Source organism: Falco peregrinus, chromosome 6 (genome assembly GCF_023634155.1).
Source record: "Falco peregrinus isolate bFalPer1 chromosome 6, bFalPer1.pri, whole genome shotgun sequence".
NCBI lineage: Eukaryota > Metazoa > Chordata > Aves > Falconiformes > Falconidae > Falco > Falco peregrinus.
Genome location: NC_073726.1, coordinates 35177319 through 35192596, shown reverse-complemented (window position 1 = coordinate 35192596; position 15278 = coordinate 35177319). Strand labels below are relative to the sequence as shown.

Below are 15278 nucleotides of genomic sequence, written 5' to 3'. Positions count from 1 at the left end.
ACCTCCATCACAGTGTTGTCTTTGTTTAGCCATTTTTTTCTGCTTTTATCTTAACATACTTAGAAGCCTGTCAAGGCAACTGTAGCTGTGGATAGCATAGAGCAGGAACTGTAAACAATACTAATTTAGCTGAAAATGTATTGAACTGAGACCAGATTGGGTCCAGCATCTCCTGCCTCTGCTGTTTAATTGTTAATTATTCACTGCATTTTTCATTGTCTTTTGCTGTGCATCATCTTGCCTTCTAACCTGGGGTGGCACATGAATATTCCTTCCCTTCACTCATTTTTTACACACAGAATAATAGAGATTAACTAAGATCACTTCTGTTTCAGCCAAAAGTAGAATCCACATCTCCAGTCTTGATTTCTATTTACTGATTTCTTTAAAATCTCAGGTGAAAGGAAAGGGAACTCTCCTAAAATATGTTTTTCTAAAATATTTTTTTTTTAAGGTTTCAATCATTGTCCTATTTCCCTTGATTTTAAACCCATGACTTTAAGACTTACAGAACATAACTGGGCATGTAGCAACCTGACCTGTGTGAAACCCTTGATAGAGTAATACAGCAGTTGCTTTGCTAATGTTGTTCCCGAGATCAGAAAAATCAGAAGAATATTAAGAATTGGGGTTGTTACTTATAGATATGACTGTTTAAAATCAGAATTCCCCAACATGCTGGGTATTAATGCTTGAGCACAGTGTTCAGGACAGAGAAAAGGAGAGACAGCATTGCAGAAGGACAAATAAATTTTGTGCATGTCAAAATACAGGTAAAAGGCCTGTAAGAAAGAATTTTACGCCTGATTTCTTCACAGGTGATTTGTTGCTTGACTAGATATTTATTTTAGGTACGTGTTTTAGGAGGGACACTTTAACATGGGTAGCTTTAGTTTAGTGATTTTGTAGGTGCTAGAGCTTGATACTGCAGCTTGATTGTTCTTTTAGAACATTTTATATTTAAGTTAAAAACCTAGTAATTGGAAGAAAGAGTGTTTTGGCATAAAACCTTCTTTCTCAAGCCCCAAAACACAAATGAGATACTGATCAAAACACACATACTTCTAGGAGCTTAAGTTGGTAGCTTGAAATAATTACCCTAATTTATTAAAATAATCCTATTAAGGTAGTAATCAGTTTTATTTGTGTATCACAGCTCAGTCCCACCTACAGCCTTTGAAGAAGGAGTCATTTGAATTTATGCACCATGACCTTTTGTGATAATTTTCCCACCTGAGTACAAAACTTGGTGTGACAGATTGAGTTAAAGAGGCATCAAAGCAGAAGGAAAATTAAAAATTTCTAAATCAATGTTTTTTTAATAATCTGTAAAGAAGGCATATAGGAAAGTGTCCTTTCAGTGTGTCTGTAAAATAAGTGCCTTCTGCATGTCAGGTTGAATATAATACCTGAAGGAGATGAGAAATTTATGTAGTCAATACATTTAAATTCATTTTTCTTTTCCAAAATAAAAAGAAGTAATGATCTTCACTCCAGGCAAATAGTGTCTAGAGTCAGACACAAATAAATATATAAATAAATAAATAAACAATTACTTAAATAAATGAAGTTGTTAATGTTTTCCTTTCAGTCACATAACACCTAGGAAGATAATAACACCTTTCTGCTGGAAAATTTGGCTTCATTAATTGCAGACTCTGGAGCTGCTCTATTTCTGATATTCATAACTATCTCTGATACTATTCAAGACTAGTTAAGGAAATTCTCTGTGTTTTAATATTGGTATCACATGCTGTTTTAATACTTGTAAAACACTTCTTCCTTTAGGAGGATAATTAAAAGTATTTGTTTAATTGTATCAATAATAAATCAACCTGGAAAACTCAAAAAGGAGTATAAGAAATTCTCTTTTGTGACAGAATAAATTCTTGTTATTAATGCTTTTGAGTTACAAAAGGATGTATTATGAGCTTTAAAACCTTTAGTTTTTGAAAACTCTCTCTGAATAGTCATAGCATACCACCACTGTAACTGGTTTCATACTTGTTCAGCAGTTCTCTTGTAATTCAAGAAATAAACTCTCTGCTATTGTCTGTAGTCTGTTTTCATCAGAAATCATTTAATCAGCCTATTCTATTATAATTTTCATACTCCTCTGTGATATGCTACTCTAATATTTCAGATTGTGAAAAGTGCATTAACTGTATGAATGCATTTCCAGTGTTTCTTCGTGTTGTCAGTTAAGTGTGCATGAGATCAGGGTTGACCTGCATTGGTCTCTCTGAGCTAATTTATCTATAGTCTTCAATATGATCACTGAGTCTCCATTAAGTTTGGTTTCGCATAGTGTGTGAATATGACTTTGGTCAGCCTCATCTTTTCTCTCTAAATTCTTAAGTTGTTATCAGTGACATTCATTGCCATGTTTCGCTTTATTTTTTTGTTTAAATCCCGTTTACTGAACATTGCGTGGCAGTCTGGTAGTCTCAGTTCTTGTAGTCTGTTCTTTGGAGCCCTTATATTTGCTTCACTAAGGGTCCTCGTTACAGCATTGATCCTTCCTTGGCACTATTCTCACTCCACAAAGGCACAGAAGTGAGACCTTTCATTTTCAGGTCCCAGACAAAGCCTTCGAATAAGCCAACTGTCATGATAGCAACCGCTTACTGGTCAACTCAGTTTCATTCGTTCCCCACTCTCGTTACCGTATCAGCAGCAGCTCCTCTGCTCTGACATGAGTCTTTCCCTCTGGAATACTTTTATTTGCTGCTCCCCTTCTGTGTATTTTCAGAGCTTACGACTCCATGGAAGCTCAGAATCTCTTGATTATGAATTAATCTCATTTCTATTCACATTAAGAAAAAAACTGGCAGAGAATTTTATTGAAACAAAGTTTCAGTATTTGTTTGGCAAAGAAGATGCTGCAGGTTGTGTCAAATATGTTTTCATAATAGCATATGTGTTTCTGCCCATACCACTGGTGTTACAATGATCCTGGTTGCACAGGGCTGCGGCCATCATTTAAACAGCTTCATCCATAGGCTGAAAAATTGATCATGCCTGATTTCCTTTGAATTTTTGTCCTCATTCTTCTTCCAGTGATCATCCCAGCTCTGTCTGAAATCCCTCTGACACCCACGTGTCCTGCACTGTGACAAGTTCTTGGCTGTTGGCAGTTACTGAGCAGAGTATCTAATAGCTGTCGTCTTGCCTTGCCCTCAGATTAGGTCCTTCTCCTCTTTTCAGCTGCTGATCTTCACGTAGCAATTTAACTATCCTTGAGATCTCTTTTCTTCTTTCTAAATTAGATTGAAGTCAGTGGGTAAATTCAAGAGTGACCTGGGGGGAGCAGGAAAGGCAGTCAGCTCGGGTAGGTTTCCTTTGCATAGACATAGGCGGCCGATGCCATTTTAGATACCCTCTGCCCTCTGACTGTTGTTTGTGAAGGCTGCAGATCTCCTGTAAGTCTCGTATGAAATTTTCTACGCCTGTGGTATCTCAGATGCCCTAAGATGTTCTTTAAGTGACATCAACTACCTGCTTTTAGGCATCTGAATCCTGCCCACAAAGAGGCGGCATGTTTGTATAAAACTGCATTCCTTAGGAAACCAGCCAATGACTGGAGCATCCGTAGGACTGTAAATTGTAGTGGGCAGACATTATGGAGAAAGAAATGCTAAAATTTAGGTCTGGGGTGTGGAGTTGTCTTCCCAGTTTTTCAAGATTTGCACTATACATATGTAATCAATCAGATTACTCAAGGTAGAAGCCTTTCTCTGTCCATTGTGTATGTTAGTCCCTTAAACTTAGGGGAGCATCTGCTTTGGATAACTGAATACGCTCCTTAATGCTTCTTTTCTCCTGCTTGTTGTTTTCTAACGTTTTACTTCAGTAACTTGTGCATCCTGTAAAGGCTTAATTCATTATTACATGAAAGAAACAGTTAATGAGTTTCAGTGGGTGGTATATATTACTGTTTTTATTAAAACTTGTGAAGAATATGTTCTGCATAATGGGAGATGTACACAAACATGGTTTCCCAATGGTTGTTAATTTGGAATTTCTTTGCAGTGGTTTGGTGACCTTGTGACTCCAGTTTGGTGGGAGGATGTGTGGTTGAAAGAAGGTTTTGCTCACTATTTTGAATTTGTTGGGACAGACTACCTCTACCCAGGGTGGCACATGGTAAGTCAGTTTTTTATTCTGTTAATTTGGAGACTCCACAGAAAAGTTGCTCTGCTGCTATACTCCTGCTTTTGTTACAGACAGGGACTGCTGAAAAACATCAAATGATGCATGCAAGTATCAGATGTCCAATGAAGCAAAATCACTAGGTGTGAAATAATTTGACAGCCTTCCAAAAGTGTAACCTCTAATTTATTACAAGAGAAATAAGGTCGTGTCTATCATAACCCAACATTAAAATAACTGCTGTCTCTCTGCTCAGAAACATTGTGGATTAAAGCAGTTATGATTTAACATGGACTATTTCTGAAAATATTCAAATATTGAATTTTATCCACAAACACAAGGTAAATTGGAAAGAAGTTTTTGTCTAAACCATACTGTAAAACCAAGCATATTTTTTCCTACAGTATTCTGTGCTCTTCTCCCTAAGTTTACTCTTTTTATCTTCCTGCTTTATTTGGCCATCTAGCAGTATGTACTAAGTTAACATGGGTAAATGAGTTGATAATCTAGGTTCCAGTATGATTTCCAGCTGGACATGCTTTGTCAGCTGGTGTGCAAGTGCTGTAGCTCTCTGAGAGCAGACTGGGAAGGCCATGCTGGGGCGCTCTTTTGGAGTCCTTCTCTTATATCGTACCTAGTCAGGTCTCAGTTTATACCAACTGCTGTAGTCTAGAAGTATTGTAAGAAAAAGAAGCGACATGAGACCTCAGGACAAGGAAATTGTGTGTGAGACTATGTTGAGGGTTGCTGTATAGATTTTATTATCCTTTGGAGAAATTTTTCTCTTTGCTACCCTTTCGTGTTTACACATCTTCTAATTATGTAGCAAAATATGTTAGAAATACAGATTGCCTGATAGAGATTTGTTGTAGCTTCAATATTTTGCTTAAAATCTTGCATACTAGCTTCTGAAATGTTTTTTCCCATTTCTAGGTGATTTGTTGAGTATTCTTATGCCATTAACTTTTGCGTGTCATGAAGTGAAGATGCTATAATTATGAGTTAAAGCTAATTTTTAAAAATAGTTGTATACTTAGGTATGTGTCCTGTGAAGTTTGAATTCTTTGTAGTATTTTAATTTTTTTCTTTCAGATGTCAATTTTGGTTTATAATTGCATTATGAAAAGAAAAATAAATCTTTATCTGAACTGACATCTGTCTTGCATAGGTAGGCTTGTTGGGTTTACCTGGCTTTGGCTGTATTAAAACTCATTCTCTTCCATCTTTATGAAAAACATATCCTGAATTACAATGTAATGATTCTAATTATGAATGTGATTAAATCTGGCAGTCCTTTATGATTTTAGCACAGTGAAATGTCGTAGATGACAACATTTATACACTGAATTTTATCTTCAAATCATCAGTCATTTGTTCATCACATAATCAGTTTAACAAACCCAGAATAACTTTGCTTTAAAAGTCATTTGGAACATAGAATATTTGCTTGAGATTTCTGTGGAATGAATGTAATGTTCACTGTTATGCAAATGACATGCCCATCACGTGAAATCCTGGCATCTTAGCAGAATACAGGCAAAACGAATGGGTTGAGCAAGGTATGACAGTTAAACTGGGAAATCAGACACATGCTGCATAAATTAGAATTAACTACAGTAACACTGCGGTGCCTGGAAAAATACTCATCTGTCAAGTTTTTCCTTAAATTAGAAAGAAGGTAGACATACACTTTTCATAAGGCTTTGGATATCATTGGCCCTTTATATAAAAATAACCATACTGAAATGTTTAAACAATTAGAAAATCGGTGGCAAGATGGAACACTTGATCAGTTAAACATTTAAACATGCTACATTTTTTTGCAGACTAGAGTAGAAATCAATACTGTGATGCTTAAGCCTTATTACAGAGATTGTTGGAAGAGGAAGCAAAAGTTACATTTACCTGAATTTGGCTTGCTGGATATTTTTGTTATCGGTATAAAGTGCATTTGCTGTTTAGATCATACTGACGTTTGTGATCTTGAAAAAATAAAAAGTGAGCATTTATAAAAATAAAAACTGTTCCAAACAACTTTTTTTTTTTTCCCAAAAGTGAAGGATACAGTATAAGTGTCATAAATCAGCTGCAAAACCAATAACTACAAACCTTGCTTTCTGTAATGATGGTTAAACAGACCAATATTCCAGCATTCTGAGTGGTGTTTTGTCAGCAGTAATTCATACTTGTGAATAAAAATACAGAGGTGTTATGGTGTATGATACCACAGCTCTTTGCATCCGGAAAACAGAATAATATGCCAAAATTATCTTTCTGTCTAAAGGAAGTTCTTTCTCTTGTAGTTCTGAAATGTTACCCTTGAAAGTTTCATCAAGAAGCCCATGGGCTATAAGGTCAAAGTCATCTTATTTTTAGCTTATTAAAGATTTTTTGTCACATTTCATTTTGGATAAATGTAGAAGCAGAAGACTGGTAGTCAATTCCAGAAAAAGGACTTTTGTCTGGAAATGCAGCTTGGGCGATATGGATACATCTGAAACAAATAGATCTATCCACAGCTTCCTACCTAACTTGTTGGATGCTTATAGGCTACAGGCAAATAAGCGTTCACCATTAAAGCTCTGTAAGCCCCTAAAGTTTTGCTACTACTTGTCTGAAGATGTGTCTTTTTTGGCAGAGCCGAGTGTGTTTCACTGTCCATCTTATCTGGCATTCACAAACTTGGTATGTCTGAACCTGAGATTCTTAAGGACAGATATCCATTAGGCATGTTCACACCGTTAATAGGTTAGACCGGCAGCACTGAGTTCTGCACAAAGCGGAGTGCCATAGGTTTTGTCTGAAACCTGTTTTCTGCCTTTTTTCTTCTTTAAGTTCTTTAGCTTGCTTAAACATTTCTTCCTCCTCTGAGGATTTTGATTTTATCAGTTTTTCTTCTATTTTTTTAAGGCTTTTCTTTTACTGCAGTAAAGATGGAGGGATAATAATATAGTCTGAACTGCCACGGAGCTGTAACACTTTATTGTGGCTTCCAGCAGGTCTAGAATTTCTTGTCTTGTGGAGAAGGTGTTTACATACTTCATCAGGGTTGCATAATCTTAGTGAGAAAGGAAATCCAGTCCTTATTAAACCTTTACCATCCTTATTCCCTTGATCCTTTTATTAAAATTTTGGGTGCAGAACAGAATGAAGAGTCGTTCTGATGGAGGTGTCCATTATCCGCTGCAGTTAATATAAGATACATCATAACTCTCCTGAGGAAGTGGCTGAACTTTTGCTGGTTTTAAAACAGGAGGGTGAGCTTCCTGTGCTGAGGTCCTTCATGGTTCCATCACTGGTGTTAATATACTTTTTAAAATGTAAGTTACTTCAAGTTCAAAGCTAAAAATTCTCATTTCCTTCCCTCGCCTAAAAAATAAGTCCCTATATGTTACTTTTTACCTCTTGAAGGTGAAGCTACCTCTGGTTTTGCAGGAAATATGTCCCTACTATATAGTCATTAGACATTTGCCATGGAAATTAATTCACCATTCTTCCCACTCCAGCCTCTTGCCTTGCCTATCCCCCAAATTAGGAGTTTTTTTAGAATTCTTATTCTGAAATGTCTAAAATTCTTATTTTTAAATCTCATTCTTCAACAACTTGGAAGTTTAAGCATTTTTTTTAATGTTGTCAGGATGGTTTCCAAAAGAAAGCTGGCTCTGCAGACTGTTCCCTAGAGAGATCAGAGAATTTCACTTGATCACGTGTACTCAAAGTAGTCATCTGCATGTGAATTCCCTGGCTGGTGCTATTTTATGACTTAGAGATGAGGTTTCTGTATCAGAGGCTGACCATGTAACTATTTGGTTGTCTCTCCAAGCCATCAAAAAGCAACAGCAATTGGATGTGAGTTTGTGAGCTGTAAGATCTTAACGGCTGATACAAAGTAATCTTACCTCTGTGGACGGTGGCCTCTGCTAGTTTTAGGATCAGAGAAAAGAGAAAATTACAGCAGAAGACTACATGCTGGTAATTTCCACTTCATAGCTCTGTCTTTTCTCATCTACCCTGCTCACCTTCCTCCTTCCAGATGCCTGTTTGCTACTGTGTGTTCTGTCTTCCTCTGTGCTTGTTTCTCTTGTTATCCTGAAGTCCTTTGTATGTGGCTTTGTAAAGGAAGGAATTCAACTGAGGCTTACAGATCCAGGAATTTATTGACAGATCTTTTGCCTCCTTATTTTCTGGTAGAAGGAACCATCACGTTTGTCCTTGAATGTCTCTGGTATTGGGGTAGGTTTTGAGGGCTATGACAGCAGGAATTACTGGCATGTAATTTTCCCTTTCATCCATCAAATGAGCGTCAAATACTTCAGCAGTCAGTACCTGGCTTGATGCTGAGAAAGCATTTCACAGAGCCCAGCTGCCTTCTCCCTTTTCTTTATTATATAAAAGTTAGCTTTGCTGACAACTTTATTGCCTGAATGAAGGTGTGGTACATCAGTGATAGCTTTGAATCCTCTGCCTTCTCTATCCATTGAAGCTCTGGGAGAAGATCTCCCACTTTCTTGTGTGATTACTACTTTTATAATGAAGGGTGGTCGTATTTGCCAGACATTTTCTTAGTATTAATCAATTGTGATTACGGTGTTTGGAGTAAACCCTTGTGTCTACGTGAAATGGCATCTTTAATCTTTCTTAAAGTGAACCGTGCTTCCTTCACTCTGTTAGGTTCCACAGCCTGGATGATCCTGCTGTTACTGCAGACAGCTGAAAATAATAATGAGGCTGCATGTCAACATTTCTGTTTTAAAAATACATGCTGCAAGAAATTACCTGTGCCTAAAGAAGTTAAAAGAAAACCATTTAACTGAACTTATTTACATTAAGTACATTGAACATTATGCAACATGCTGCCCGTGTTCTTGGTAAATGATCTTAATTGCCTGTCTCATTGACTCGGTTGAAATAATAAAAGTGAAGATGGCCATTAGACACATGCATGTCTTTAATGTGCTTTGACTCAGATTGCCTCCCAAAGTGTTTGTTTCCACCTATAAAGTTTTTCTGGGCATTGCTTAACTCATAGAAACCTCAGAAAATCATTATAAGTTTTGAAGCAGACTTAAGACATAGGCTTTTTTGATTTATTTCATTATTATTTTGGCATTTCAGACCTGAGCTGTAGCCTGCTTGATCCTTCTAACCCAACATAAATATCACGCTGGCTCAGCATTGAGAGAGATTCAACCTCTCATTTTTTAAAACTACTTTCATCTCTTCTTTTATGGTTAAAGGGTCCCCATGCCAGTAAAAAGTAAGCCTTTAATTAATACCACATGGAGTGTTTTTTCCCCCAGTAACTGCTCAGTGAAGTCAGTCCTTGTATGATTTTCTGTTTTAACTTAACTATGGGGGAAGTGTTCAATGTAAAATTAACTAGAATCTCATGTATAATTGACTTTGGCAGGAAAAAAGAGATATGTAAAGGTAAGCTGCAAGATCTTGTGGTCGCTAATTACTAGTCCTTTTAAAGTGCACCAGTTTAGAAATCCTTATACTAAATTTAGCTTATAACTAAGAAATTAAATTTCCATCTCCACATGGTCTTCCTTAACACAGTTTCTTTTTTTATGCTCTGGCAAGGTGGATTAATATATGGAATTCTTAAATTTAAGTAGTTACCTCTTAACATTTAGAGATCAGACATAAATGAATACCAACATTTAGATGAAACATTTATTCAAGAGAGTAAGTACAGGTTTGGAGAATGTCAGTGTCTCAACTTTCTTCATGTCATTATCTGCTCATCTTGAGAGAGCAGTTAAAATGACATTATGAGGAGAGTTTTTGGGTCATGTGAGTTCAAATCTCGTGAGTTCAGGGTTTAGATGAAGCTTTGGTTTAGAAGAAACTTCAGTGAACTGGCTGAATTTCACATAATTTTGAGTTAGTAACCGCTTTGTCTTCAGTAAAAATGAGAAAGAAACTTTATGGCAACTTTTGCCTCAAGGTGAGGACTCACTGCAGAGTAGCCCTACTGAAACAAGAATACGCATTTCATAAGGAAGTAAAGTTGATATTGGAAGTTTGGTGGCAAACCTGTAGCTGTGTATTTGAGGGCATCCTTACTGAAGGGCTCTGTTTCTCAAATTTTTAGCTGTACTGAATGTGCTGCTACTGTTTATTTGAAAGTTGGGGCAACGTGTACTTACTTGGAGCACAAGCTGATAAGTAACTTTTGATGTGCCTGCAAAGCATCTTTGGTTCCTTCAGGACTTAGCTCACTGAATCTCATCACCTTCAGGTTGAAACAGAGTCGAGGTGTGCAAGATCTATCCAGCAAATGTCAGAGCACCCAAAAAGTATTCTCATTGATGGTGACCTCTGGCAGTTGTTGCTGGAAGTTGACTGAGTATACCAACCACATCTCAAAGCCACTTGTCATTTAAATATTATTTACTGTTTCTTGAATTGAGGTGAATTTCTGCTACAGATTCCCCCTGTGGAGTTTGAGTTAGAGGATAAACTTCATGCTTTGTTGCCTAATATTTTAAAATGCTCTGGAGACAAACACATGAAGAGAGAGTGGATCTGTGTTCATGTGTTCGCTTAATGACTATTTCTGTGAAGACAGCTACATACAAGGTGACAAAACGTGATCTTGGAGAGTGAAACTGGCCTTTTTTTTAAGTGCTGATGGTCAGTATGTGGTGTTTCCTTTTCTAATGCTCCCTTTTTTATACTGCATCCTCCCATTCTGTAGGCCTCCATTTAGCGTAATGGATGCGATGGAGAACCAAGTCAAAGCTATACCTGAAAAACAGAGTGGTGAGAGGAAACAGTAGTTGAAATAGGTGGTGAAAGTGCTTAAAAACTCTGAATCAACTAACTGCCCATCTGCTCGGTAACTTAAGCAGATGGTCATGAATATCTTGTTTGGCACTTCATTGAAAAGAAAATACGTACCCACTTCTCTTTCCTGATACTCAAAGCTATTGGTCTTCCTCAGCTGTGCACTCCTAGAACATCTATGTTGCTTTGTAACAACAAAAAAATTGTCAGTCAATGTGAACGTTTCTCAAGCACGGGGGATGGGTATTTTGCAAGAACTTTGACTGAAAATGCGGAAAAGTGGTTTATGAAGGTAGACATGGAACTGTGACATATTCACAGCTGACAAATGTAGACTATGTTGCAGACCTTCAATGAACGATGCACATAACTGAAGCACACATGCAGAGTTATACGTTAAAAAAAAAAAAAAAGGCAATCTATAAGCTGCTTAAGCTACTATAAAAAATTATTGTTAGGGAGAGAGAAAGAGAAAGAAACATTGCTTTCATTTGCAAGTATTCAGGAGACTTCCTGTGCTGTGACAACTTAGGATTTTATAAGCATGCAGACAGAAAGAACTTGCTTTTGGCCCCCAGTGGATCTTTGCTGGCCTTAAGGTATTTTATGGAACATTAGGCTTCCTCATAGATGATATACATAGATGATCTACAATCTATCGTATTGTAACTGAACTGCTGGTAGTGTATATACTGGTGTTCTTCGATTGCTTTAAAAATTTGCCCCTTTTTCTTTTTCCTGAGGGTGCACTTTCCCTATAAACCCAACTGTTGTGTCTTGCAAATGCTTGTTTTGTCAGGCATGAGAGATCACTTATCTCCTTTGTATGCCTGATGACTAGTAAAGCTTTATATTTTGGAAAAGATATTTCCAGCAAATTTGTCAGGAAAATCATTTGCAGATTTGCACATATATTATTAAGCTTTATTCATGCAGATTTCTCAGTCCATAAACTGTTTGAATGGCTGTCCCAGAACAAAGGCAATGCCTTTAATATTGAGGCCCTTGATCTCTGTTGTGTACTGATTTTCAGTTTTGGCTTTCATTATGCTATTCCTTTTATTCTTCTGTTAGATGTTTTCAATTTTTTTTTTCATTTTAATTATTTTCCCTGGTATTTCATATTAATTTTTAGAAATTATTTTTATTTGACTAACTTTAAGTATTACATTATTGTCATGCTAACTTCTTCTCTTACATTATGCCTCAATATGATATTTTAAAATCACCAGCAGCAACCTCTTTCCATTGCATCATTGTTATCCTGTTATGCACAATAAATTTTTAATGGGTCTTGAAGGTACAGTCTTTTCTGACAAAAAATGTTATTTCATGATTTCTTTCTTTCCATTTTGAGGTAAACTAGTTGGAAGATGGGTATGCTGTTGGAGGTAAATACACAGAGTGACCACTACCTTTCCATGAACCTTCCTCCCTAGAACAAGGCGAAAATAAGCCAGTACCAGAAAGCTTTCTTGTGGTTAGTCAGTTTCTTAGTCCTGATTCTTTTTGCTATGGAATGATTAACACTACAGATCCACATTTAAAAATCTCCAGATTATTTCCATAATGTGGAAAAATTGCAATAGGTGGAAAATTTCTGACCCTGTGTCGTGGTTTACCTTGTAGCATTTGTGCTGCTTTTACCCAAAGCAGTGAAATTTGAATTTTCACCATGGTTACATATTGAATAAGGAGGGGAGAACACAGAGAAGGGGTAAGTCTTTCAGGACAACCTTGTACCAGACAGAGAAGATCTTATTTGTGAGGGTTAAAATAAGTCATTCCTATGAAGAGACAAGTACCTGAATCTAGTGACCACAGGTGTTTGGGAAATAATCTGAAAATGTAAATCTTTGAGACATGTTTGTCCAATAACAGCACTTCAGTCCCTGCACCTGGAAGCATTCTGAAGAGTAAGAGGGAAAGAAACCAGAAATAATTGGCATGTCCTTTCTTCTGAACACTGGTCTGATCACCCAGGCTTTGACTATCCACAGTTTGCGGAAGGCTCTGGGGAGAGAAGATGAGGAGACAGGACTCCAAGTGGGCAGTAGGAAGGTAAGGAGCAGGGGAGCTTCCTGCTTGCCTTTAAAGAAAGGCAGAAATCTGAGTGGAAAGCACCTCTGTCCTTATTTCAGACTAGGCTTCTGCTGCTGTCATACCAGCTCCTGCTCAGAGCCCTGGCCCTGTGTTAGCGCTGCACAGCACTGCACTTACATGCCGCTACTTACACTTTCCAAGCAGAGCCTCAAGACTCACCTGAAGCCCTCTTTTCCTTACAGGCGGATCGGAGTCTTTGCCTTTTCTTTTGCAGTTGAACTCCCTCCAAGGAGGGTCATCTTGAACAGCATTTTGTCATTGTTTCATGTCTAGCTGCAAACCTGTCACCTACCATGTTGACAGCTCGCTGGCCTCATTAAATGCATTCCAAGATTGATTTTCTTCACAATTTCTGTGCTAGGTGTCTCTTTAGTCCTGTAGGTATCATGTTAGAACAGATCGATTCCACTGTACTGTGTAGGATAAAATAACCAGGGAATAGAAAGCCCCTCTTCCATCACTGTAAGCAGTTTGGTCACATGTGTTGGCCTTTCCCCCTTAATGTTCTGATAGGACTTTAATAGCTGAGGTAGTGTTTCTTCAACATAATTTAAGGCAGTTTTAGTTTTGTTCTGCATTTCTGTTTCCTGTTTCCTCCTCAAGCTGCAGCCCCCCCGTCACCCAGCAAACTCCTCTCTCTTGTTCTCTCTGTGTCTCCCTGAAGTTGTGTTTGAGTCTCCTTTTGAAATCTGGTGTCAGAGGCTTTGTACTAAAGGGAAAAGGTGGGAATGTTTTGGAAATCCTTTTGGATCAATAAATTTAGCTTTATAGGTCAAAAGTCTTCTTAATTCTCACTAAAATGCAGGTTTCCATGTTTGGAGGCAAACTAGGTAATCCTGTTGCGTCCCAGTGTGATGGTCTGCCATAAATTTCAAGGAAGACTTCAGCTATGGTAACTTGAATGAGTGATCATGAATGTAAAATGCTCCTTTTCAGCTCTTCAGGAGATAACCAAAGAAACAGAAAACCAAAATGTAGCCTGTCCTTTTTATATCTTTTGCATTATTATAGCCTCACTTTGTTTCCTACATGCTGATTTTCTTGATTCCAGGTGCTGTATTTAAAGTATTAATCTGTGATGAATGAGGGCCCTTTTAATAACTCAATTCCAGGCAGTAACCATCCACTCCCACAGCTGTTTGCCAATTGTGATATCCAAACTTGAATCTGGGGACAGGTCCATAACTCTGTGTGTTCTTACCTATATATATTATTTACCATACATCCGATGAAACTGTGGCTGTGTTACTGACTAATAGAGAATGTGGGTGAGGTATAACCAAAGCATCTACAATCCTTTACACCTCAGGAGTTTTCCCCTGAGTAGGACTGTCATAATAATTGTTTCCCTACACCATTTTTTTTCCCCATAAAAAAAGGGCAGTTACTATCTACATATGCCTGAGAAAATTTGGAAATGAACAATAATGTGAACAAGACATTACTTTTCCCTTCACAAACCTTACCTCATGCAGCCAGCTGAGAACACTAAGAGTGTGTTGGGTAATTTGCTTTCCTGCATCCGGTGTTTTTAATTGCCTGAATATACAATTGGCTCAAGGTGCATTTCTTGTGCTCTAATGAATTTTAACATAAAGGTTTATTTCTAGATGGATCAGCACTGGAAGAGCTTTTCAACTGTCTTAAAGTATAATTTAAATCAGCACATTGATACCAAAACCTTGCCACCCAAGAAATTAAACATGGAATATATTATGTAATTGTGTGGTTATTTTATATGAGGTCATCAGGGTGGCTTTTGAAAAAAATGCAGCATTCCCTAGAGTTTCTGTTTATTGTGGCACTAGGTTGACATTAATTCGGGAACAGTGGTGATTTAGATAAAGTTTGAGATATGTCATTTTGGGGTGAATAAAGCTTATTTAAGCCTTCCATGATTTTTAACTCACTCTTTGCATTTATTTCTGATTTGAAAACACAAGTAAATGAAGCTCTTCTTTCCTGACAGTCTTTTGGATTAGAGACATCTATATCAATGCAATATGAGGAGCTTTTAAGGCATGTAATTTCTCAGCTGAAAAAGTCCCATCTAGTCGCCCTGTAGAAGTGATTGCAGCCCAGTTCACAGTGTATACGTAAACATTTAATTAATGTTGCTGCCAGAGGAAATATTCGGCAGTTTTGACATAAGTCTGCAGTCCGTATTTATAGAAGGAATAGAAACAAATCAGTATGTTGGACATTATTTGGGTTTGCCTCTGATGTAG

General features: G+C 37.3%; 1 protein-coding gene across 1 annotated transcript in view; it reads left to right on the top strand.

The window, feature by feature from the left end:
• TRHDE (thyrotropin releasing hormone degrading enzyme) overlaps positions 1-15278 on the top strand; it is a 214214-nt gene that overhangs the window by 83705 nt on the left and 115231 nt on the right. The window contains exon 5 of the mRNA XM_005242046.3: positions 4033-4146. Coding sequence (XP_005242103.2) covers positions 4033-4146 — 114 coding nt within the window. The remainder of the gene's footprint in view (positions 1-4032; positions 4147-15278) is intronic.